The sequence below is a fragment of the Symphalangus syndactylus genome, chromosome 13 (genome assembly GCF_028878055.3).
Source record: "Symphalangus syndactylus isolate Jambi chromosome 13, NHGRI_mSymSyn1-v2.1_pri, whole genome shotgun sequence".
NCBI lineage: Eukaryota > Metazoa > Chordata > Mammalia > Primates > Hylobatidae > Symphalangus > Symphalangus syndactylus.
The window spans coordinates 114,794,646-114,821,380 of NC_072435.2; the positions used below are offsets into that span (position 1 = coordinate 114,794,646).

Below are 26,735 nucleotides of genomic sequence, written 5' to 3' on the forward strand. Positions count from 1 at the left end.
CACTGCAGTATAATGCAAGTTCCACCAAGCAAGGTTTTTTTTCTCTGTCTTGTTCCCAGTGCCTGCACGTAATAGATGCTCAATAAATATTTGTTGAATGAAGAATAAGTGAACAGTCCTTGGAAGCACCTCTTGGGAGCAGTTTACACTCCCCTATATCTTGTACCAAGGCTCCTCCTTTCCTGGGTTGGGGGTTTACTCTTAAGCTGAGGGCTTCTTTCCACTTCCCAGTTCCCTCTTGCTTGCTTAGTCTTTCTTCTAATAGTGGCTGTGATGATCCCCAAAAGAGACTCACTTGTCCTGTCCCTCCCATGGCAAGAAAACATAATTAGCAATTCGCCCTCCCCAGAGAAATCCTAACTCTGCAATTCCAGCTGATCTCCAGGGGGCCCTGGGCTGGAAGAAGAGATGTTATTCTTGCCCATGGTGACACAACTTAGCAGAATCAGGACTTGAACCCAGGTCAGCAGGACTCCAGGTCCCATGCACTTTCCCGGCATCACCTAATTACCTTTTGAACACCCTGCTCAAGTGGAAAACTATGACATTTTGGAATTCAGTCCCTTCCCTAGTTGGAGGCAGCCTGCATTTTAGGCAGTCTCAACAATCGAATCCAATCCACTTCTCAGCAGTTTTCTCTCTCATGAAGCAAATAGGCAATCGACAGGCCAGCCTGTGGAGGGAGAAATGACTGGGTGGATGTGGGGTTGATTGGAGGGCAGTGGATGGATGTGTTCTGTGATGAGAGTTCAAAACCCGGTCAGGTTGGGTGCCTGACCTGCTTGGCTGAGTTGGGCAAGAAATGCTGAGCTGATTTTTCTCCATATGGTTCTTTTGTCCTTTGATCTGAACTTGAGAACCAAGCAATTATTGATATATAAGAGTGTTTACCACACACTCATAAGCACACACACTCACACACGTCCACACTCTTACACACTTGCTCTCAGCCCTGAGAACTGGACTAAGCCATTCTCATCCGTTGCCTGTGGAGAGGGAGTGGTGGGGAGCTGTGCTTGTCTATATTGCTCATCCCTCAGGATCAAGTTCAAATTCCTGGTAGAATCTACCACATGGCTACTCAGAGTGTGGTTCCTGGAGCAGCAGCCTCACCTGGGAATTGGTTAGAAATGCAGAAACTCAGGCCCTCCCCCAGACCTACTGAAGAACCAGCATCTGCAGCCTGACAAGATCCCCAGGTGACCCACGCACATGAGGGCTTGAAAAGCACCTGTCTACATGGCACTGAAGAATCCAGCCCCTTTCTTCCTTCCTAGATTCAAGTCTTGCCTCCCACCCTCCACATTCACTCTCTGTTCTAACTTACTGCATCCCCTGCAGTCACACGAAGGTCCACTGCTGTGTCTTGGTGCTGGACCTTTGCACTTGCTCTTCCTCTTTTTTGCTCCACTTTCCTGACCAATTTCTATTCATCTGCTAGAAACACATTCCATGACCACCTGCCCACATTCCCCAGGCAGGGTTAGGTGCCCTCTCTGCGGGTCCACTGCCCCCCTAAGCCACTCTTTATCAGAGAAATTATTATATACCACATTATATACCAGCTGAATTCCCGGTTTAGGGATCTGTCTCCCCTTCTGGGGTGAGAAGTCCTGCAGGGCAGAAACGTCTTGGTTACTTTTGGGTCCTTGAAATCTGATACTAAGTAGGTGTTCAGTAAACAACTGTTGAGTAATGAATGAAATAATGAGAGAAATGACAGCCTCATAAAACTTCCTTTCATTTTTTATTCAATTTCTACTAAAATGAACATTACTGCCCCTGTATCCAAATGATGTCTCCCACAGCAGTGCTGTGCAATCCCCAGTTTTCCTCTAAGCTCTATTGCTTTTTCCAGCCACAATGGCAAAGCTCAAAGGGTCACAGCTCCTGAAGATTACCCCCATCCAGGCTTAATGAACTGGATTCACCTTGAAAACGACTCGGAATGCCAAGACCTCAGGCCAGGACATTATTAACACAGCCCAGACTGAGGTCCCAGGAGCCAAGGCACAAATTGGCCAACTTCATCTTGTCTCTGGGCTAGGTCAGCCCCATGATAACTCTTGGGCTTTCTGGTGAGCATTTAAGCACAGGAGTCTAGGCTTATATTCTCTATCAAAACAGGCAGAGTGTGGGTGTCTGGCAAATGTGGGAACAAGGATGGACCATTCACAGCCCTAGATGTCTGGGTGGAACAAGTACCTGGGCTATGAGCCCTGGATGGAAGCAAGTACTTTTGCCTCTCCAGGTTTCAGTGCCTTCAGCTATGCAAGGGAAGGAGGTTCACCATGCTGCTGCTGCACACCCCACAGAGGGTTATAGGAATCAATTGAGACACTGGATTAGTAAGTCCTGTATACACAGAAGGAGCTATTTGTGGAATAGAGGCAATAAATATCAGAGATGTCTCCAATCTCCTGGCCAACTGCCATTTCTGTTTGCGGAATATAAGATTCAGGCCAAACTTTGAGATACAGAGCCTCTCCAAACACATGAGACCAGTCCTATGTTACAATGTAATTACTAAGACTCCCCCTGTACCTCCGCTTATCCTTTCCTATATTTTCAAAATGTTTTCTACTAAAAATACAAAAATTAGCCAAGTGTGGTGGCGGGTGCCTCTAATCCCAGCTACTCGGGAAGCTGAAGCAGGAGAATCACTTGAACCCGGGAGGTGGATGTTGCAGTGAGCCGAGATCATGCCACTGCACTCCAGCCTGGGCAATAGATTGAGACTCGGTCCCAAAAAAAAAGAAAAAGAAAAGAAAATGTTTTCCAGAGTCTGCTCAGTGGCCCAGGCTGGAGTGCAGTGGCACGATCTCGGCTCACTGCAAGCTCTGCCTCCCAGGTTCACGCCATTCTCCTGCCTCAGCCTCCCAAGTAGCTGGGACTACAGGTGCCCGCCACCACGCCCGGCTATTTTTTTTTTTTTTTTTTTTTTTTTGTATTTTCAGTAGTGACGGGGTTTCACCGTGTTAGCCAGGATGGTCTCGATCTTCCTGACCTTGTGATCCGCCCGCCTCTGCCTCCCAAAGTGCTGGGATTACAGACATGAGCCACCACACCTGGCCTCTCAGCTGATTCTTATAAACAGGCAGGGCAGCCGCTGATGTTCTTGCCAGTTAATATCTCAGGGTCTCAGTTTGTTCTTCACAGTAAGGATAGTAATGCTGGCTCATGGGTTTCTTTGAAAACTTCAATGAGAAGATGAGTGAGAAGTGCTTAGTTAGCTCAGTGTCTGGTATGCAGGAGGTGCTTGATAAATACCAGCTGCTGTGATGATCAAGTGATGTGGAGAGAACACTGGGCTGGGAGTCAAAAGGTGGCAACTCTACTAGCCAGAGCTATGATAAGAGTCACTATTTGCCTTGGGCAAATCCCCTTGCCTCTTGGGCCTCCGTTTCTCCACTCTGTACAGGGCTGAGCTGGATCTGGGGTTCTTCCCACTCCACCATTGTTGGTCTCTGATTCCCCAAACAGTGTTTAACTCAATCTAGTGCTTGGGGCATGAGGATCTGCACCCAATGCTGGGCCAAATGAGCACTTTGTTGGGAGCAGCTGGCTGATCGGCTCAGTGAGCAAGAGCTTTGATGGGAAGCGGGGAAGCAGCTAGGGAGCCAGGCCTCTTGAGGAGTTTTGCAGAAAAGTTCAGCCCTGACTCTTATCGGAGCCTTGGAATCTGCCGGTTGCCATGACTACAGAGACAGCATCTAAGCTCCAGGTCTCTGATTAGCAGGAACAGAGCCGGGAGGCCTTGAGGAATTCGGCACTCGTGGCTCCCTCCCTCCGTCTGTGAAGCGGAGTGTGCCGGCCCTTGACTCCACTGTTTTAGCTGTCCCCAAAGATTTCGGCTTCTTTTAAGTATTTTTTAAATGCGATATAGAAGGAAAATGAGGCAACTGCCAGTACTCCTCAGCAAAGATGGAACACAGAATTTTTCATAAGGACCTGCAAAGATGCAAGGCTGGAGGCAAGGAACGGAGATGGGTGGGGCTGTGGAGGGCTGGGGGCTGTGGCTGAAGCCTGATTCCACTGCAGCGCTGAGTGACCTCAGACTCTTTATTTGTACCTCTGCTTCTTTATTTGTAAGGAGAGTTAGGATCCGATCTGTGGTTCCCACATGAGATCGGTAATCACAATTCATTTGTTCACCCATCCATTTATTCATTTGTTCATTCAATGAATGTTCATTGAGCAGGAAGCTACACGACGTCAGGCACTGTATCTCTGGGGATTCAGGGGTGAGGAAAGAGAGGAGTTCCCTCTCATAAAGCTTACATTCTAGTCCAGAAGACAATCATTTGGCAAATAGACACATAAAATGATCATTTCAAACAGTAACAAACTTGGTGTAGAAAGACACCACAGGCTACCGTGATTCCCATCACAGGTGGAGCGGAGAGCAAGGGAGTCAGGGAGGGCCTCTCTGAAAAGGTGACTTTTGAATGGAAAGAAGGAGATGGTCATGCAAAGAGCTGGAGGAATAGCATACCAGGTGGAGGGAACAGAAAGCGCAAAGGCCCTGAGCATTTGAGGAGAAGCAATGATGTCATCTGGCTAGAACAGAGTGAGATACAAAACGGAGCAGGAGATGGGTAGGAGAGGGATTGAAAGGAGGGTCACAGACCAGATCGTGCCAAGTGTTTTAGTCTGGATAGTCAGTTTGGATTTCATTCCTGATCCAATAGGAGGCTGAATTGCCTGCGATCTGTCTTTAAGATGCAGATTCCTGGATTTCACCCCTTAGAGACTCTGATTTACCACATCTAGGATGGGACCTAGGAATCTGTATTTTTAAAAGCTCCTTAAAGTCCTCTGATACTGTGCCAGTCATGGAAAACCCTCAGCTACATGCTGTCTGAGTCTCGTTAAGTTTTAACAAAGCTGAGAAGCAGCCTGTTGGAACACCTTGAAAAAAGACTTTTAATGTTATGGTATATTACAGAGGATTTCCTTCTTCCTCCCCTCAGCACTTCCTCTCTGCCTGGCAGAATTCATTTTATTTCTGTTGGTTTTATTGCAAAATTCCAGGTGGGGTATCCAACACCAGGAAGGTGAAATCAGTACTATTGGAGAAAAAGAAAAATCTACCACATCAGACGGTATAAAATTACATAAATTCCTGCAACTCCATTGTGTCTTTCCTCACCAAATCATCTTCAAGATTTCCCCATATCTGATTCCTGACCCCTGTTGCTGACAATGATGGATGAGGCACTGTCCTCACCCAAAGCCTTACACCCCAGGGCTCTGGCAGTAGCATCCACCAGCGTCCCCTGTACTTCAGATAACTCACGCCTCTACTCTCTCCATTAGACAAGTCACTGAGACTTCCCACCCAATGCCAGCACACTCACCATGTGTTTATTCACTGCCAAATTCCTCACAGCTCTCAGCTTTTGCCTATCATGGGATTACTTGTGGTATCGATTTATTTTCTACAATGCCCCAGAGAGTTCAGAATTACATTCTTATGTGTCTCCACCTTGACATAGTAATAATGTGTGACTTGCAAGAATTGGTTACAAAGGGCAGCTTCTGCCTTGCTGTCTTGGATTGATCATTGTCGGGGAAGCCAGCCACCATGTTGTGAGGATACTCAAGCAGCCATATGGAGAGGCCCATGTGAAGAACTGAGGCCTTCTGCCAACAGCCAGCACCAGCTTGCCAGCCATATGAGCGAGCCACCTTGGAAGTGAACTATCTTATGTGTCAAGGCTTTGCTGGACAATACACACAAATCAATAAGCTCACTGATCTTTTCTAAAAGAAATATGAGGTCGAACAGAGAAGACATGGATTGAGCAGTCTGAGTAGACTGAGGCATTGGCTGAGTAATTGACCCTTTCTAAGATTCCATTCCCACCAACTATAACATCAGGAAATTGGTCCAAAGCATCTCAAAAGCACTTTCTAACTTTTTGAAACAACGTTCTCTTTGGCCAATTCATTACCACTTTTATTGATTCACTGAAAAAATATTGCCAGATGTTCACTAAGCAGCAGGCTCTAGGGCAGTAAGACACAGTCTTGCTCGCAGGGAGCTCATAGTCCAATTTGATAGAAGACAATTAAATGACAACAACATATTATTAAGAGTTGCTGGCAAGGGAGCAAAGGCATACCACATCCTAGAAAAGGGGATCGATCTTCCCAAAAGCTTGCTCCCTACTCTACCTTCTCCATCTCCTCAATGTTGATGCCATCCTTCCAGTTGCTCAGCCTCAAAACCTTGGAGTCATCCTTGACTCCTCCTCCTGTCTTACTCTCTTACTTCTCACATTTAGCCAGCAGTAAATCATGTCAGTACTACTTTCAAAATTTGTTAGAATCAGACCACATCTCATCCCCCACTCCATTGCTACTACACTGATCGGAGCTTGGACTATTGCAACCATTTCCCCATCTCTGCCCTTTTCTCCCTTCAGCCTTGTGTCCCTCAACCACTAGAGTGATCGTTCTCAAATGTAATCCAGACCCTATCACTCCTGTTCCAAAGACTCTTCTCCCATCTCAGCTACAGGGAGCCCCAAAGGTCTTCCCATGACCTGATCCCTGATCTCACCTCTTGCCACTCTAGCCCTTGCTTGCTGTTCCTTATTATTATTACTATTATTATAGACAGAGTCTCATACTGTCACCCAGGCTGGAGTGCAGTGGCATGATCTTAGCTCACTGCAACCTCTGCTTCCTGGGTTCAAGCGATTCTCCCGCCTCAGCCTGCTGAGTAGCTTGGATTACAGACGTGCACCACCACACCAGCTAATTCTTTTATTTTTAGTAGAGACAGGGTTCTGCCGTATTGGCCAGGCTGGTCTCAAACTCCTGACCTCAAGTTATGCACTTGCCTCGGCCTCCCAAAGTGCTGGGATTACAGGCATGAGCCACTGTGCCGGGCCGCTGTTCCTTAAAATATGCTAACAATATTTGAACTTGCTATTCCTTCTGCCTAGGGCACACTTCTCACTTCCAGCAGATACCTGTGTAGAAGCTATATATAACTGTTTAACAAATTATTCCAAATCTTTTGGCTGAAAACAACAACAAAGAGTTATTATGGTTCATAGTTTCTGTGACTCAGGAATTTGGCTGAGTGCTTCTAACTCATCATCTCTCATGAAGCTCTGGTCAGATGTCAACCAGGTTTGCAGGCTTATCATAAGGCTTGACTGGAGCTGAAGAATCCACTTCCAAGGTGGCTCACTCATAGGGCTAACAAGTTGGTGCTGACTGTTGGCAGGAGGCCTCAGTTCTTCTTCACATAGGCCTCTCCATATGGCTGCTTGAGTGTCCTCACAACATGGCTTCCACCAGACTCATCAACCCAAGAGAGGAAGGCAGAAGCTACCTTTTGTGACCAAGTCTTGAAGGTCATACATTATTACTTCTACTACATTCTTTTCATTAAATTTGAGTCACTAAGCCCATCCGCTATTCAAAGGGAGATAAATTAAGTTCCATCTTTTGATCTTTTGATGACAAGAGTGTCAAAGAATCTAAGAACACATTCTAAACCACCCAAACTTTAAGATTAGTCCTGAATCCTTCAAGTCTCCACTCCCTTGTTACTTCTCAGGAAGGACTTCTCTGATTATTATACACAAAGTAGCAGCCACTCTTCCCATTTCTTAGCTCTCTATGCTGCTTTAGTCACACCAAAATGTATTGCCATTCAGCTGAAAATGGTGGCTCACACCTGTAATCCCAGCACTTTGGGAGGCCAAGTCAGGAGGATTGCTTGAGCCCAGGAATTCAAGACCAGTTTGAACAATACAGTGGGACCCTGTCTCTACAAAAAAAAAAAAAAAAAAAATCTGGGTTTGGTGGTGTGTACCTGTGGTCCCAGCTACTTGGGAGGTTGAGGTCAGAGGATCACTTGAGCCAGGGAGTTCAAGGCTGCAGTGAGCTCTGATTGTGCCACTGCACTCCATCCTGGACACCACAGTGAGACTCTGTCTCAAAAAAAAACTGTGTTACCATTCAACAAGCCCTATTTTTACTTGCTTATGTATCTATTCCTCCATCTAGAATGTAAACATTCCGTAATCACAGGAGACATCTCTGTCTTGTTCACCATGTCTCCACACCTGAAACTGACCTAGATACAATGTAGGCACTCAGGAAATTGAAGTTAATGAATGCAGGTTACCCTAGGCCAGGACAAGTACGGGAAGAGGCAAGCCTTGCTGGGTGTTAGGAAGAAAATAGAAGCTTTGTTGTCAGACAGCAGACAGGGCAGCATTCTCAGAGATAAATGGGAGAAGTAAAGGCATGGAAAGGTAACCCCCATAGCAGGGAGGTTTAGGGAAAACTGAGGCTGAGCAGGATGGAGGGGAGTTCTGGAAGCACAGAGTTTGCAGTGAGAAGGGCTGAGAAGCCCTAATTAGAATCTCCATCCCTCCAGGGCTTGCAGTATCTACCAGCTCTGCTTCTAAAGATGCACTCATAAGTGGCTGACAGAGATGGATGTGTTTTGCTGCCCTTCCTTCAATATTGACCGGGCTTGGCTTGCTCTCTTAGAAGCCCTAAAGAGCAGGGGGCTTATCAGATGCATTCATCTTGAGTTATAAAAGCAGTCTGGATGCACTGATGCAGAGCCTGGTGCATGAGACATGCTAATGCCTTTGATCAATGCTTGACATGGGGTCTGAAGGCAGGGTGAGCAGGGAGGGATGCTCTCTGCATGTCACCAAATACGCCTGCGACTCTCAAACTTCTGACTCTTCCTAGTTAAGAGCCAGGAACTTGTGTGACAGTCTCTTCAAAAGCTGAGTAACCAGGCAAGTTCTTTGCCCTCTCAGGAACTCCCATAAAGAGGTGGGACTCATAGGCGAATCCTCAGTATTCTCTGCAGCCTGTGTCATTGGCAGAGTTGGGGGCTGCTGGACTGTAGGCCTTCATGGGAACTGCCGTCCCAAGTGGGTGGCTCATACCAATTAAGGACATCAGATTGGAGATTTGGTTTACAAGGAAGTAAAACCAAAGAAAACTGATTTTGAGGCCTTTCTGCTTGTATATTTTATCTCATTTTATTTTCAAAATAGCTCAGAAATACATGAATTGATACTATTCACTATTTTATAACTGAAGAAACTGCAACTCAGAGATGTTGTGACTGGTCCCAAATACTATAGCTACTAAATAGTTAAGACTATTTGAATCTACATATATGTAGTCCATGCAGAAATAAGGCAGAGAAATGGAATAGAAATGGCAAAGGGGGATTTACACTAATACTATCATCCTTTGGCCTCCCATTATGTCTTGAGAAAGGAAATGAAATGCTGGTTTCCAGCATCTCTCTGTGATCTAGTCCAAATAGAATAAGCTATGCTGCTGTGACAAATAAACCTACGTCGAAGTGGTTTAACCTAATTTCAGTTTATTTCTCTCTTGCAAAGTCTGATGTGGTGAAGGCATCTTTCCTCCATCAAATAGTTTCACCTTTCAGAATGTGTGGACTCTAAAGTCACTATGACAGAGGAAGGGGGAGCTGGAGAAGCCGCACGGATCTTGATTGCCTTGAACTGGAAATTACATGTGTTCCCTCCTGCTTAGAGACCACTGGCCAAAGATAATCTCATGGGCTCAACCTAACTGCAAGGGAGGCTGGAAAATACTAGGAATTCTATGAATATTTAATGAACATTAAGTGTCTCTGTACATTCTAACACTTTTGTGTCCTTATTTCTTCCTCTGTAGGACAGAGCCCCAGAATAGCCCTGTTGTCCCAGCTCAGGATGGACCCTCAGAAAAGCTGGGTCAGCATGTGGCCACCGAGCCCTTGGGCACCAACAGCTGGGAGAGAGACAAGACCTGTCGGGAACTGGGTGCCGCCAGAGGACACAGGTGAGATCCAATGGGGACGTCCAAGCTGAAGATACAGAAATAAAGTCTGCCTCTCTGGCCATGGCTTGCCTCCCTCTTATGCAAGTTCCTCTTTCAAACCCTTAAATCAAGGGCTAGTAAATATTTACCGTAGAGGAAAAAATCATAAATGTTTTAAGTTTGTAGACCCCAGTGGTTTCTGTCACAACTACTCAACTCTGCCATTGCAGTGCAAAAACAGCCATTGACATTATGCAAACAAAAAAGCATATCTGTGTTCCAATAAAATTGTATTTATAAAAGCAGAAGGCAGGCTAAATTGGCCCACTGGCTGTGGTTCAGCAAGCCCTACCTTAAATGATCGAGTTCCTTTCCATTTTAATGGCTCTATGAGCCACTGACTCCCCAAATCATAGTTTCAGCCCAGACCTGTCTCAGGAGTTCCAGGTCTCTGTATTTTTTCTTTTACTTGGTTATTTAACCAGTACTTTTTGAGCACCCACTGTGTGATGGGCACTGTACTAGCACACATATACAGAGAGCACTGTATACACATACTCCATAAAAATACTGTATGCTCAGCATTTTTCTGAGGCTGGGAGAAGTAAAGTGAGTTCCCCAGAATATGACAGCCAGTAAGTGGCAGAGTGAAGTTTTGAACTCCAGACTCTCTGATCTTAAATCCTTTACTAAAACCCACTCCATTATTCTATGGATGCTACTGAAAACAACAGCAACAAAAACATCATCCCCTGCCTGCTATTTTCAGCATACACTTATAAAGTCTGGCCCATCTTTGGCCTCTGGAAAATCTATTTCTAGAAGATGTGATTACTGAATTTTGGAGAAGTGGCTTGGGAAACTGGAGTCATTTTTTTCTTTTTAATTTTTATTTCATTATTATTTTTTAACTTTTATTTTAGGTTTGGGGTTACATGTGAATGTTTGTTGCGTAGGTAAACACGTGTCATAGGGGTTTGTTGTATATATTATTTTATCACCCAAGTATCAAGCCCATTACCCAATAGTTATCTTTTCTGCTCCTCTCCATCCATCCACCCTCTCTTGTCAAGCAGATCCCCAGTGTCTGTTGTTTACTTCTTTGTGTTCATAAGTTCTTGTAAAGTGGGAGTTAAGTGAAGTAATTTTCAAAAATGAAGTCTACCCCCACTACCTAGGCTGCCCTCTCAGCTACAGGCTTTAGTTATGCTGCAATTTCAAAGAGAGAGAAACAGTTAAGCCCTATCAACTTGGAGAAGTGAAGTTCAACCTCATGTCTGGAGAGTTCTCCCCAGGAAACAGGAACAAAGTTGTTTCCGTGACAGGCAGAGGGAGATAAAGAGAGAAGTGAGAAGGAAGGGAATTTCCCTACTTTTAAAACACTGGGCCAGGCATGCTGGCTCACGTCTGTAATCCCAACACTTTGGGAGGCTGAGGTGGCAGGATCACTTGAGGTTAGGAGTTGGAGACCAGCCTGGCCAACATGGTGAAACCCCTGTCTCTGCTAAAAACACAAAAATTAGCCAGGTGTGGTGGTGCACACCTGTAATCCCAGCTACTCTGGAGGCTGAGGTAGAAGAATTGCTTGTACCCAGGAGGAGGAGGTTGCAGTGAGCCAAGATCGCACCACTGCACTCCAGCCTGGGCAACAGAGTGAGACTCCGTCTCAAAATAAAAAATAAAAAATATTGTCTCCTAGATGGAATTTGAGTGTACAAATCTCGACCGTGTCACTCACGAACCGAGCAACCTTGGGCAAGTTTCTTTTCCTCCATGGGCCTCAGCATTCACAGCTATAAAATGGGAATGTTGAGGTGTAATTCTCAAGGTCAGGATGAAGATTAAGTTAGACCAGGCATGTACAGATTGTGGCAGTGAGACTAGAGCAGAGGAAATCCTAAGATATGTTAGTGAGAGTTTCATGAAGCCAGAAGAGAAGATTCTGGTCATGCAAATCTAAAAAAATGATGCCATGTCATACAGCATCTCTATTGTAGAGATGCTGTGCTCTAGTGTACAGCGTCTGGGCCTCTCGCTCCCTTCTATCTGTGACCGACCCTCTGATGTGACAAAACCACAATAATGATGATAACAATAACAGTGACAATAAAAGTAATCAGAATTATATAATAAATTTATTATTTAATAATTAATTATAATAACAGAAACCCCTTATACTGTCCTCTTACTCTATGCAAGACCAGGGCACATTACCTAAGTCAGCTCCTTTATTCCTGGAAGCAAACTTAGGACACAGGTACTATGTTTCTTCCCATCTTGTTGATGGTCAAGATGAGACTCAGAGAGGTCTCTGAGCCCTGTTGGAAGTAAGAGAGCTGGACTTTAAATCTAGGTTTGTCAGCTTCTGGACCAGCATTCCTTACTGCTGCATACTTTACTGCATATGTAACCTCTGCATATGTAACCACTGTGTTGGAACCACTGCATACTTAACCACTTCTTTTTTAAAAATTTTTTTTATTATACTTTAAGTTCTAGGGTACATGTGCACAACATGCAGGTTTGTTACATATGTATACATGTGCCATGTTGGTATGCTGCACCCATTAACTCATCATTTACATTAGGTATATCTCCTAATGCAATCCCTTCCCCCTCCCCACACCCCACAACAGGCCCCAGTGTGTGATGTTCCCCATCCTGTGTCAAAGCGTTCTTATTGTTCAATTCCCACCTATGAGTGAGAACATGCGGTGTTTGGTTTTCTGTCCTTGTGATAGTTTGTTCAGAATGATGGTTTCCAGCTTCATCCATGTCCTTACAAAGGACATGAACTTATTCTTTTTATGGCTGCATAGTATTCCATGGTGTATATGTGCCACATTTTCCTAATCCAGTCTATCATTGATGGAAATTTGGGTTGGTTACAAGTCTTTGCTATTGTGAATAGTGCCACAATAAACACACATGTGCATGTGTCTTTATAGCAGCCTGATTTATAATCCTTTGGTTATATACCCAGTAATGGGATGGCTGTGTCAAACGGTATTTCTAGTTTTAGATCCTTGAGGAATCACCACATTGTCTTCCACAATGGATGAACTAGTTTACAGTCCCACCAACAGTGTGAAAGTGTTCCTATTTCTCCACATCCTCTCCAGCATCTGTTGTTTCCTGACTTCTTAATGATCGCCATTCTAACTGGTGTGAGATGGTATCTCATTGTAGTTTGGATTTGCATTTCTCTGATGGCCAGTGATGGTGAGCATTTTTTCATGTGTCTGTTGGCTGCATAAATGTCTTCTTTTGAGAAGTGTCTGTTCATATCCTTTGCCTGCTTTTTGATGGGGTTGTTTGATTTTTTTCTTGTAAATTTGTTTAAGTTCTTTGTAGATTCTCGATATCAGCCCTTTGTCAGATGGGTAGACTGTAAAAATTTTCTCCCATTCTGTAGGTTGCCTATTCACTCTGATGGTAGTTTCTTTTGCCGTGCAGAAGCTCTTTAGTTTAATTAGATCCCATTTGTCAATTTTGGCTTTTGTTGCCATTGCTTTTGGTGTTTTAGTCATGAAGTCCTTGCCCATGCCTATGTCCTGAATGGTACTGCCTAGGTTTTTTATGGTTTTAAGTCTAACATTTAAGTCTTTAATCCATCTTGAATTAATTTTTGTATAAGGTGTAAGGAAGGGATCCAGTTTCAGCTTTCTACATATGGCTAGCCAGTTTTCCCAGCACCACTTATTAAATAGGGAATCCATTCCCCATTTCTTGTTTTTGTCAGGTTTGTCAAAGATCAGATGGTTGTAGATGTGTGGTATTATTTCTGAGGGCTCTGTTCTATTCCGTTGGTCTATATCTCTCTTTTGGTACCAGTACCATGCTGTTTTGGTTACTGTAGCCTTGTAGTATAGTTTGAAGTCAGGTACCGTGATGCCTCCAGCTTTGTTCTTTTGGCTTAGGATTGTCGTGGCAATGCGGGCTCTTTTTTGGTTCCATATGAACTTTAAAGTAGTTTTTTCCAATTCTGTGAAGAAAGTCATTGGTAGCTTGATGGGGATGGCATTGAGTCTATAAATTACCTTCGGCAGTATGGCCATTTTCATGATATTGATTCTTCCTATCCACGAGCATGGAATGATCTTCCATTTGTTTGTGTCCTCTCTTATTTCATTGAGCAGTGGTTTGTAGTTCTCCTTGAAGAGGTCCTTCACATCCCTTGTAAGTTGGATTCCTAGATATTTTATTCTCTTTGAAGCAATTGTGAATGGGAGTTCACTCATGATTTGGCTCTCTGTCTGTTATTGGTGTATAGGAATGCTTGTGATTTTTGCACATTGATTTTGTATCCCGAGACTTTGCTGAAATTGCTTATCAGCTTGAGGAGATTTTGAGCTGAGACAATGGGGTTTTCTAAATAGACAGTCATGTCATCTGCAAACAGGGACATTTTGACTTCCTCTTTTCCTAATTGAATACCCTTTATTTCTTTCTCCTGCCTGATTGCCCTGGCCAGAACTTGCAACAGTATGTTGAATAGGAGTGGTGAGAGAGGGCATCCCTGTCTTGTGCCAGTGTTCAAAGGGAATGCTTCCAGTTTTTGCCCATTCAGTATGATATTGGCTGTGGGTTTGTCATAAATAGCTCTCATTATTTTGAGACATGTCCCATCCATACCTAGTTTATTGAGAGTTTTTAGCATGAAGTGTGGTTGAATTTTGTCAAAGGCCTTTTCTGCATCTATTGAGATAATCATGTGGTTTTTGTCTTTGGTTCTGTTTATATGATGGATTATGTTTATTGATTTGCGTATGTTGAACCAGCCTTGCATCCCAGGGATGAAGCCAACTTGATCATGGTGGATAAGCTTTATGATGTGCTGCTGGATTTAAAATAATGGTTTGCCAGTATTTTATTGAGGATTTTCGCATCAATGTTCATCAGGGATATTGGGTCTAAAATTCTCTTTTTTTGTTGTGTCTCTGCCAGGCTTTGGTATCAGGATGATGTTGGCTTCATAAAATGAGTTAGGGAGGACTCCCTCTTTTTCTATTGATTGGAATAGTTTCAGAAGGAATGGTACCAACTCCTCTTTGTACCTCTAGTAGAATTCGGCTGTGAATCTGTCTGGTCCTGGACTTTTTTTGGTTGGTAGGTTATTAATTATTGCCTCAATTTCAGAGCCTGTTATTGGTCTATTTTGGGATTCAACTTCTTCCTGGTTTAGTCTTGGGAGAGTCTATGTGTCCAGGAATTTATCCATTTCTTCTAGATTTTCTAGTTTATTTGCGGAGTGTTTATAGTATTCTCTGACGGTAGTTTGTATTTCTGTGGGATCGGTAGTGATATCCCCTTTATCATTTTTTATTATGTGTATTTGATTCTTCTCTCTTTTCTTCTATATTAGTCTTGCTAGCAGTCTACCCATTTTGTTGATCTTTTCAAAAAACCAGCTCCTGAATTCATTGATTGTTTGAAGGGTTTTTTGTGTATCTCCTTCAGTTCTGCTCTGATCTTAGTTATTTCTTGCCTTCTCCTAGCTTTTGAATGTGTTTGCTCTTGCTTCTCTAGTTCTTTTAATTGTGATGTTAGGGTGTCAATTTTAGATCTTTCCTGCTTTCTATTGTGGGCATTTAGTGCTATAAATTTCCCTCACACACTGCTTTAAATGTGTCCCAGAGATTCCGGTATGTTGTGTCTTTGTTCTCATTGGTTTCAAAGAACATCTTTATTTCTGCCTTCATTTTGTTATGTACCCAGTAGTCATTCAGGAGCAGGTTGTTCAGTTTCCATGTAGTTGTGCAGTTTTGAGTGTGTCTCTTAATCCTGAGTTCTAATTTGATTGCACTGTGGTCTGAGAGACAGTTTGTTGTGATTTCTGTTCTTTTACATTTGCTGAGGAGTGCTTTACTTCCAACTATGTGGTCAATTTTGGAATAAGTGCGATGTGGTGCTGAGAAGAATGTATATTCTCTTGATTTGGGGTGGAGAGTTCTGTAGATGTCTATTAGGTCTGCTTAGTGCAGAGCTGAGTTCAATTCCTGGATATCCTTGTTAACTTTCTGTCTCATTGATCTGTCTAATGTTGACAGTGGGGTGTTAAAGTCTCCCATTATTATTGTGTGGGAGTCTAAGTCTCATTGTATGTCTGTAAGGACTTGCTTTTTGAATCTGGGTGATCCTGTATTGGGTGCATATATACTTAGGACAGTTAGCTCTTCTTGTTGAATTGATCCCTTTACCACTATGTAATGGCCTTCTTTGTCTCTTTTGATCTTTGTTAGTTTAGAGTCTGTTTTATCAGAGACTAGGATTGCAACCCCTGCTTTTTTTTGTTTTCCATTTGCTTGGTAGATCTTCCTCCATCCCTTTATTTTGAGCCTATGTGTGTCTCTGCAGGTGAGATGGGTCTCTTGAATACAGCACATTGATGGATCTTGACTCTTTATCCAATTTGCCAGTCTGTGTCTTTTAATTTGGAGCATTTAGCCCATTTACATTTAAGGTTAATATTGTTATGTGTGAATTTGATCCTGTCATTATGATGTTAGCTGGTTATTTTGCTCATTAGTTGATGCAGTTTCTTCCTAGCATTGATGGTCTTTACAATTTGGCATGTTTTTGCAGTGGCTGGTACCAGTTGTTCCTTTCCATGTTTAGTGCTTCCTTCAGGAGCTCTTGTAAGGCAGGCCTGGTGGTGACAAAATCTCTCAGCATTTGCTTGTCTGTAAAGGATTTTATTTCTCCTTCACTTATGAAGCCTAGTTTGGCTGGATATGAAATTCTGGGTTGAAAATTCTTTTCTTTAAGAATGTTGAATATTGGCCCCCACTCTCTTCTGGCTTGTAGAGTTTCTGCCGAGAGATCAGCTGTTAGTCTGATGGGCTTCCCTTTATGGGTAACCCGACCTTTCTCTCTGGCTGCCCTGAACATTTTTTCCTTCATTTCAACTTTGGTGAATCTGACAATTATGTGTCTTGGAGTTGCTCTTCTCAAGGAGTATCTTTGTGGCGTTCTCTGTATTTCCTGAATTTGAAGGTTGGCCTGCCTTGCTAGGTTGGGGAAGTTCTGGATAATATCCTGAAGTGTTTTCCAACTTGGTTCCATTCTCCCCATCACTTTCAGGTACACCAATCAGACATAGATTTGGTCTTTTCACATAGTCTCATATTTCTTGGAGGCTTTGTTCATTTCTTTTTACTCTTTTTTCTCTAAACTTCTCTTCTCACTTCATTTCATTCATTTGATCTTCAGTCACTGATACCCTTTATTCCACTTGATTGAATCAGCTACTGAAGCTTGTGCGTGCATCATGTAGTTCTCGTGCCATGGTTTTCAGCTCCATCAGGTCATTTAAGGTCTTCTCTACACTGTTTATTCTAGTTAGCCATTCATCTAATCTTTTTTCAAGGTTTTTAGCTTCTTTGTGATGGGTTCAAACATCCTCCTTTAGCGCAGAGAAGTTTATAATTACCGATCGTCTGAAGGCTTCTTCCCTCAACTCATCAAAGTCATTCTCCGTCCAGCTTTGTTCTACTGCTGGCGAGGAGCTGTGTTCCTTTGGAGGAGAAGAGGCACTCTGATTTTTAGAATTTTAGCTTTTCTGCTCTGGTTTCTCCCCATCTTTGTGGTTTTATCAACCTTTGGTCTTTGATAATGGTGATGTACAGATGGGGTTTTGGTGTGGATGTCCTTTCTGTTTGTTAGTTTTCCTTCTAACAGTCAGGACCCTCAGCTGCAGGTCTGTTGGAGTTTGCTGGAGGTCCACTCCAGACCCTGTTTCCCTGGGTATCACCAGCAGAGGCTGCAGAACAGCAAATATTGCACAACGGCAAATGTTGCTGCCTGATCCTTTCTCTGGAAGCTTCGTCTCAGAGGGGCACCTGGCCATATGAGGTGTCAGTCAGCCCCTACTGGGAGGTGCCTCCCAGTTAGGCTACTTGGGGGTCAGGGACCCACTTGAGGAGGCAGTCTGTCTGTTCGCAGATCCCAAACTCTGTGCTGGGAGAGCCACTGCTCTCTTCAAAGCTGTCAGACAGGGATGTTTAAGTCTGCAGAAGTTTCTGCTGCTTTTTGTTAAGCTATGCCCTGCCCCCAGAGGTGGAGTCTACAGAGGCAGGCAGGCCTCCTTGAGCTGCAGTGGGCTCCACCTAGTTTGAGCTTCCTGACCACTTTGTTTACCTACTCAAGCCTCAGCAATGGTGGCCGCCCCTCCCCCAGCCTCGCTGCCACATTGCAGTTCGATCTCAGACTGCTGTGCTAGCAGTGAGTGAGGCTCCGTGGGCAAGCCACGTGTGGGATATAATCTCCTGGTGTGCCGTTTGCTAAGACAGTTGGAGAGGTGCAATATTAGGGTGGGAGTGTCCCGATTTTCCAGGTACCCTCTGTCATGGCTTCCGTTGGCTAGGAAAGGGAATTCCCCAACCCCTTGCACTTCCCACGTGAGGCGATGCCCCGCCCTGCTTCGGCTCATGCTCCGTGGTCTGCACCCGTGAGATGCCCCCGTGAGATGAACCCAGTACCTTAGTTGGAAATGCAGAAATCACCCGTCTTCTGCGTCACTCACGCTGGGAGCTGTAAACTGGAGTTGTTCCTATTCGGCCATCTTGGAACCTCCTCACCACTGCATATTTAATTGATGCATGTTTAACTACTGTGTACATAACCGCTGAGCACTTAACCACTGAATAGTTAACCTCTGCTACTTCCCCAAGCTGTGCTTAACTACCACTTGTTTAACCACTACAGACTTAACTGCTGCACATGTAACCACTGCATACTCAACTGATGCTTATTGAATTGTTATATATTTCATCACTGTATTTAGCCATGCATATGTAACCACAGCATACACAAGCATTATGTACTTAACCCCTGCACCCGTAACCAGGGTATACTTAACAACTATTCTGCCCCTTCCTGACCCTCTATGATGGTACGTGTAGAGCTAGTGTAGGGAAAAATAGCAGGTAGAAGAAATGTAGACCTACCTGGGTAAAGGCGTTTGGGATTTATTGAGGGAGTTGATGATCCCCATCTCACACACCTCAAATGTCTCCAAATTCAAGGGCTTTCTGAGTTTTACCCCATTACTTAAATGTAAATCAAGGATGATGTTCTCAAATCATGCTCCCCTGGGACCCTGGGATTCTAGAAGTTATAGCTGACTGAAACAATAGGCTCTTTCTTCATTTTGTAAGACACACTCTAAAAGATTTTTTTTTCTCTCAAGTTTTTCTCCTTTCATTTTTTCCCCACTCAAATTCCCAGTAGCTGTTGCACTGGGAAGTGTTTCTATGAAACAAGATGATTTAACAAGAAGCACAATTATTTCATTCATTTATTCTCTCTTTTGGTCACTCAACAAATATTGATTAGGCTTTTGCTCTGTGACAAGCACTCTTTAAGGAAATAATTTGGTGGCTGGGCACCATGTCTCATCCCAGTACTACGGGAGGTCAAAGCAGGTGGATCACCTGGGGTCAGGAGTTCGAGACCAGCCTGGCCAACATGGTGAAATCCTGTCTCTACTTTAAAAATACAAAAATTATCCTGGCTTGGTGGCGGGCACCTATAGTCCCAGCTACTAGGGAGGCTAAGGCATGAGAATCGCTTGAACCCAGGAGATGGAGGTTGCAGTGAGCTGAGATCATGCCACTGCACTCCAGCCTAGGCAAGAGAGTGAAACTCTGTCTCAAAAAAAAAAAAAAAAAGAATTTGGAAGTAGCCCATCCTGTTTACTCAAGCATCCTGTTTGCTTCCTGGACATGCATACTGTGCCTTGTGCTTTATAACATATAAACGTAGTTAAGCAGCTAGCTACTTAATTCCTGTGATACTTATTTTTAACCTGCTAAAAGGGACCCTCTTAGAAATGCAAATCAAAACCACAATGAGATGCAATCTCACGCCAGTCAGAATGGCAATTATTAAAAAGTCAAGAAACAACAGATGCTGGCAAGGTTGTACAGAAACAGGAATGCTTTTACACTATTAGTGGGAATGTAAATTAGTTCAACTATTGTGGAAGATGGTGGTTCCTCAAAGACCTAGAACCAGAAATACCATTTAACCCAGCAATCCCATTACTGGGTATATACCCAAAGGAATATACGTCATTCTGTTATAAAGATACATGCATGCATATGTTCATTGCAGCACTATTCACAATAGCAAAGACAGGAAATGAACCCAAATGCCCATCAATGATAAAGAAAATGTGGTATATATATACCATGGAATACTATGCAGTACTCCATACTATGAACAAGATCATGTCCTTTGCAGGCACAAGGATGAAGCTGGAAGCTATTATGCTCTGCAAACCAATGCAAGAACAGAAAACCAAACACTGCATGTTCTCACTTATAAGTGGGAGCTGAACACTGACAACACATGGACACAGGGAGGGGAACATCACACACTGGGGCCTGTTGGGGGAGAGTGGGGGCCGAGGAAGAGCATTAGGGAAAAGAGCTAATGCATGCTGGGCTTAATACCTAGGTGATGGGTTGACAGGTGCAGAAAACCACCATGGCACACGTTTATCTATGTAATAAAACTGCACATCCTGCAAATGTAGCCCGGAATGTACAAAATTAAAATTAAAATTAAAAAAAAACATAGCACATCAAAAGTTCCACATTCAGGAAAGCAAATTAGTAGAAAAGCTCAATAAGATAAATAGTCTGTCCTCCAGCTGTTTAAACAAAATGACATCTGATAATTTTTTAAAAAGTGGCTCTCTTGGAAATATTATAAATATAGCTATATGATTCTTATTTGCTGGAGATAGAGACCCTGACATATATTCTAACCATTTTATCATTCTTTCTACTAATCATAATGATCCAGATTCTTAAAATGGAATTAAATACAGCAGTACTTTAAGATATTCTATAAAAAGTTGGGTAATTTCCAGATGATTGGCCACACAACCAAGTTTGAGAAGGCAGCTGGTTTTGTGCGGAAAATCTCAGGGTAGGAATCACACAGGCCTTGATTCAAATCCTAGCCTGGACACATTCTAATTGTCTAGCCATCAGCAAGTTAATTAACCTTTCTGAGCCTCAAGACAGTAAAAGTCATACCATTCTCAGTGTTTGTATCCTAATATATAAAAAACTTGGCACATAACAAGCGCATAAATGCTAGTTGTGTCACTGCTAAAATAATGACAATAATATTAGTAGTAAGATAATGTTTTCCCCGTGAGGTTCCACTAGGTTGGCATGGTCCAATTCCCAAGCAGTTTTTCATCTAAAACCATCTTCCTTTGCCATGGGATAGTGTTTTTAAAAAAATCCCTGGAGCCTGCCCCAATTATAAAAGAAGATAACTTGACTTCATTTAACTGCAGCCTCAGCATTTGAATTTAATTGAACAGGAAATAATTATTCTTGAAGAGCGGAGGTTTTTGAGGTTCTGCGAGGCAATATAAGATACGTATCTCGTTACATTAGACCTTGGCAAATATACTTTTAATAATCAGCTGCTACTTAACATACCTTCCGCTTCCTATTGAATTTCCAGCAGGAATCACGGACACGATATATTTGGGAGGGAGGGGGCTGAACGGCTGATGAATTATTTAAAAAGTGATTTATTTACCAAGGCAAGCCATTAGCAAATTCAATAATAAATCTATTAAGGAGTAGTTAACCTCTATAACTCTGTTTTTAATAATCAATCGGTGTTTGGGTAACGTACAACGTCTGTCTCATTAACTCGGCATTAAGTCCTTATTTAGGTACTTAGTCTGAAGTGTGACCCAATCAGCCATGAGGTGGTAATGAGGCACTGGCTATGGGTCCTTGATCATCCAAGAACCTGGGTCCTTCCCTGGCTGCACCAGCTCTGGTTGGGGAGTTGGGGAACCATGAGTTCTCTAATGCTCCTCTCTTTGCTCCTCACAGTGCCTCTCATGACAAAGACTTGACACCACCACCTTCCTCCAGGGGAAAGAAGAAAAAGAAGAAATCCACTCGGAAGAAGAGAAGGAGGTAAGAGCACCAAGAGGGAGATAAAACCTGTAAGATGCAGGCAGGGGCAAAGTATGGGTTTCAAAGTCAGACAGTGACTCCCTCTTGGGTTCAAATCCCCTCTCTGATGCTTAACTAGCTGTGTGACCTTGGGCAAGTCACTTTACCTCTCTGTTCCTGTTTTTATTATACTTCTCCAAAATGGTGATAATATCTACCTTTAGAGATTTCATGAAAATTACATGAAAAATTCATGTGGAAGCAGCTGTCACAGTACTTGGCACGTAGTAAATGACTAATTAACAGGAAGCATAGTCTTTTTTTTTTTTTTTTTTTTGAGATGGAGTCATGCTGTGACACCCAGGCTGGAGTGCACTGGCGTGATCTCGGCTCACTGCAAGCTCGCCTCCCAGGTTCACGCCATTCTCCTGCCTCAGCCTCCCGAGTAGCTGCGACTACAGGCACCCGCCACCATGCCTGGCTAATTTTTTGTATTTTTAGTAGAGATGGGGTTTCACCGTGTTAGCCAGGGTGGTCTTGATCTCCTGACCTCGTGATCCGCCCGCCTCGGCCTCCCAAAGTGCTGGGATTACAGGCGTGAGCCACCGCGCCTGGCCAGAAGCATAGTTTTTAGCATGAATATTGAATTATTTTTTGAGAGCTTACTGGATGCAGAGGACTACGCTAGGCACTGTAATCTTCATTATCTCTTTTATCCCTGACCATTGTCTACCAGGAAAGCATTATTATCCCCATTTTAGAGATGAGAAAATAAAGGCTTACAGAGGCGGTGACAGGATCTACAGGGGCTTGATCCTAGGTCCTCAGTTGGTTCCACTACACCCACCTACCTAGTTAAATGTCTAGGATAATAGGTGGGTTTTGGGGGTGGGGGGGGTTGTTTGTTTGCCAGCTATTGACTGGTGTCCTATGCATTTTTTCTATGTCCAATTCCTTTAAAAATTTTTTACATTTAAAATGATTTCCAGATTTGCTTGTAGGTTGCCACTAACTAGACTAAAAGCATCTCTAGTGTGCCAACCCCAGAGGGGCAGGCTTAACCCTTAGGGCTGCCAACTGAGAATCACAGCAAACCTCTGAGGCAGTATTTATAGAAACCTGTAGGGGGCAGCAGAGAGAAGCATCTGATGACTTGAGCTTCAACTCCAGGTTTTCTGGAACCTTGTTTCACAGACAACTCTTAGCCTCATTCTAAAAGGACAGGCTCAAAGAGGACCCAGGGGGAAATATAGATGAAGACTCCGAGTCCTAGCCATTGTAGGATAGGAGATGAAATTGGGGCAAGTGCTGTGGATTTCCTAATTTGAGGGGTGGGCCAGAGAATACACTAAAAAAGGAAACCTCAGATATTAAGATTCACTAATTGACTCGTTCATCCAATGAATGTTCACTGAGCATGTGTCTGGGGACAAACGTTATGATTCCTTGAAGGCTGAATTGTTTCTCAGCCATTCCCTTCTGCAGACATGTTTTGTTTGACCTGCAAAGTGATTTGATTTTTTTTTTTAATTGGTGGTCAACATTTCCAAATCAGGAGATTTCATATGAAAATATGCAGTTTTGGAGGCTCCTTTAGAAAAGGCAGATGCTGTAGAAGCCCAGACCTGCATTCCTACACAGGATCTTTGGCTAATCTGAGAAGAAGACCCCCCCCTCCAGCCAGAACCTCTCTGGTTCCCCACAGTCCCCACTACTCCCTACTGTCTTCCACCCAGCCTGCTTCATCCATTCGTGTTACCTGAGAGGGCCCTGTTGGCATAGAATTTGTAACCTCTCATCTGTTTCAACCCTGGTCTTTTGTCAGCGGGGAAATAAGAGACTTAGAGAGATGAGCCTTGACATGCCCAAGGTGGCTCTGTGAGTTGGTATTAGAGCCAAGATTGGAACTTAGGTCACCTGAGTCTCAGTCTTGGGTCATCACCATGGACTTAGAGTAGCTCTGTTTCTCAGGTAACACTTTGATGGCACTATCCATGCAGCCGCAGCCTGGCAAGATATCCTTCAGGGGCTCAGTCTTACCAGGGAGAAAAAGGATGGGGCAAAGGAGAAACCCTGAGACTTTGAGAGGAGGGTTACAGCTTGAAGGGAGAACAGCAGACAGAAGGAAGCCTTTCCAGCTTGACCGGGCAGGCAGCTATGAGGTGCTATGGTGATTGAGAGCAAAAACCACTGGGATCCCAGCTCATCTATTTCCTAGCTGTGTGTCTTTGGGCCAGTCACTTCACCCCTCTGAACTTCATTTTCTTTGTTTGAAAAGGGAGGGTAGCAATTGTACCTACCTAAGAAGTGTGTGGAAGGATTGAATAAGATAATGTTTACAAAACACAAGGTAATGGTTTGCATTAACTTGTTAAAAATTCAAATCAAATAAAAAGGAAAATTAAATTTGTGAGCAATTAAAAATTGCTTACAAATGCAAGCTAATATCAGCATGGATATTATCCTTGATGTGTGTTCCTGAAAGAGCTAAAACCCTACATAGGGACTGAGGAAGGTTCTTTTTGAAACCAGCCCCGGCCTTTAAGAGCCTTCTTCTGAAGTGTGTCTTCTCGGCCCTGGCAGGTCCTCATCCTATAGCCCATCGCCTGTCAAGAAAAAGAAGAAGAAAAGTTCCAAGAAACATAAGCGACGCAGGTATTGTCCTTTTTCTCTGCAAACGAGACCTCCCCAGGTGGAGTGGGGAGGACAGTTGATGGCACCAAAAGGTCATCTGGAAGCATATCATGTTATTTATGTAAAATAATTATGTCTTTTTACGTATTTGTGTCTTGTATAAGCTGAGACTGTGGCTGCGAAGACTAGAGGTCCACACATGCTAACTGAGGCCAGAGGAGGACTTGATTATAAAGAAGCAGCAGTGACTCAGGGATCAGCCAGGCCTGAGCAAAGGGCTAGAACAAGGAGTGGAAAGCTGATAGGACCCACTTGGGACCTGAAGTGCCCGCCGTCTCCTGGTCCCCATGAGGGACATGGCTGCACCCTGTCCCATCTCTCCATGTTGCAGGCCAAGTTACAAGGAGACACTGAATCTCTCTGTCTTGTTCTTTATTCCAAATTCCCAAGGAAAGGCCCCTCTTGTCAGTCCATTGCATGCTAGAGAATGGCATCATGTTGAAAAACATGGCTGTGCTGAGATTGCCCATGCTGGTGCGTGGGGATGCAGGGATGGTAGTTACAGCACATTATGAACTGGGCCCATGTTCCTGGTGTTCACTGTGCGCACACACACACGCACACACGTGTATGTTTACAGGGGAAGGAAAAGACTAAAGGATACTGTAGTCCCGGCACTTTGGGAGACCGAGGCGGGCAGATCACGAGGTCAGGAGGTCGAGACCATCCTGGCCAACATGGTGAAACCCAGTCTCTACTAAAAATACAAAAATTAGCCAGGTGTGGTGGCACGTGCCTGTAATCCCAGCTATTCGGGAGGCTGAGGCAGGAGAATCACTTGAACCGGGGAGTCAGAGTTTGCAGTGAGCCGAGATCGCTCCACCGCACTCCAGCCTGGCGGCAGAGTGAGACTCTGTCTAAAAAACAAACAAAGAAACAAACAAACAAAGGATATACAACAGAGGGCTCAGGTTTGTGGTTTATGGCCCAAACCAACATTTTATTATTGGAAGATTCTGCAATACAGAAATTCAGTTTTCTAGTTCCTTTGTAGAGTCAGAAGGTCTGTCTTCTCTGGGCCTATTTTCCCATGAGCAGCCATCCCCTGGAGCTGAGGAGTTGCCGTGCATTTAGACAGAGTGGGTACTTGTGCTCCAGTTGGCCTTAGGACCTGTCCAGCCTGCTCTACCCACTTACAAAGCCTGCTTGGCCCCTGGAGGCAGGAAGTTTGAAGCTCCCTATACAAGTTATTTGCTGTAGTGAGCTGCGGATAATGGGAAAAGAGTGATTTATATTTTATTTTTGCTTATCCGTATCATCCAATTTTCCTACATCAATTGTAGATTACTTGTGCAATTAACAACAGAATGAATGAGAGGTAAGAGATTGTTTGGGGTTTCCCCTTGCATCTCAAGTCCAGTTCAAAGTTGCACCAGTGTGGCTTTTCCTAATCCAGGGATATGACCACATCTCAGTGCTGGTTGCTAGAATGGCCTCAAACTCAGTTTGCTCTCACTGGTTATGTCAACCACCTGCCCAGACTTCCTGACTGATGTTTTCTGAGTTTGTGTTACTACAAGGGATGGGCAGACTAATTAGGGAAACGTTGTTAATTTGGTGTCAGAAATCTTTCCCAACATGGAGTCCTTTGTAGAGGCAATGGCCCACGCTTATGATTCTAGACGGCCACCTTATCACCTTCCTTTGCTGAGCAGCTCCTTCCAATTTGGGGGTTCGCTGGGGGAAGGAGGAACAACTTTCCCATATTTGGGCTCTGGAAGCCAGGTGGCTTCTCACTCACAGGTTCCTTCTCATGAGAAAGACACTGACAGTCAGAAACAGGCTTTTCCTACCTGGTCAGCCCAGGTCTTAGAGCTTTACAGAGTAAGGGGTTCATATGAAGGAGATGATTAGGAGGGGAAATTCTGTCGCTGTTCCTTCCCAAACCCTGACCTCCTGAGCACCATCCTACTCCTGGTCCAGCCTCTCCGGGCTCTTGAAATGTTTGGTTAATGATAGCTGACACTCTTGGAGATGGGACCTAGGGGTGGCGAAAGCACTGAGATTTTTTCTTGTCTCTCCTCAGTTAGAGGATTCTGAGTTTTTAAAAAATGTTCATTTTTCTAGCTAATGCATGCTGCGCTTAATACCTAGGTGATGGGTTGATAGGTGCAGCAAACCACCATGGCACACATTTACATGTAACAAACCAGCACATCCTGCATATGTACCCCAGAATTTAGAATAAAAACTAAAATTTTAAAAAAATTACTTTTCACATCTATTTATTGAACACCCATTATGTATCATGAATGAGGATTCTGAGTCCCA

General features: G+C 43.8%; 1 protein-coding gene across 2 annotated transcripts in view; it reads left to right on the plus strand.

Annotated features, from left to right (window-relative positions):
- Positions 1-26,735, plus strand: part of SRRM4 (serine/arginine repetitive matrix 4) — a 182,258-nt gene that overhangs the window by 112,578 nt on the left and 42,945 nt on the right. For both annotated transcript variants that reach the window (XM_055235618.2, XM_055235619.2), the window contains exons 2-4: positions 9,706-9,852; positions 21,705-21,791; positions 24,354-24,425. In XM_055235618.2, coding sequence (XP_055091593.1) covers positions 9,706-9,852; positions 21,705-21,791; positions 24,354-24,425 — 306 coding nt within the window. The remainder of the gene's footprint in view (positions 1-9,705; positions 9,853-21,704; positions 21,792-24,353; positions 24,426-26,735) is intronic.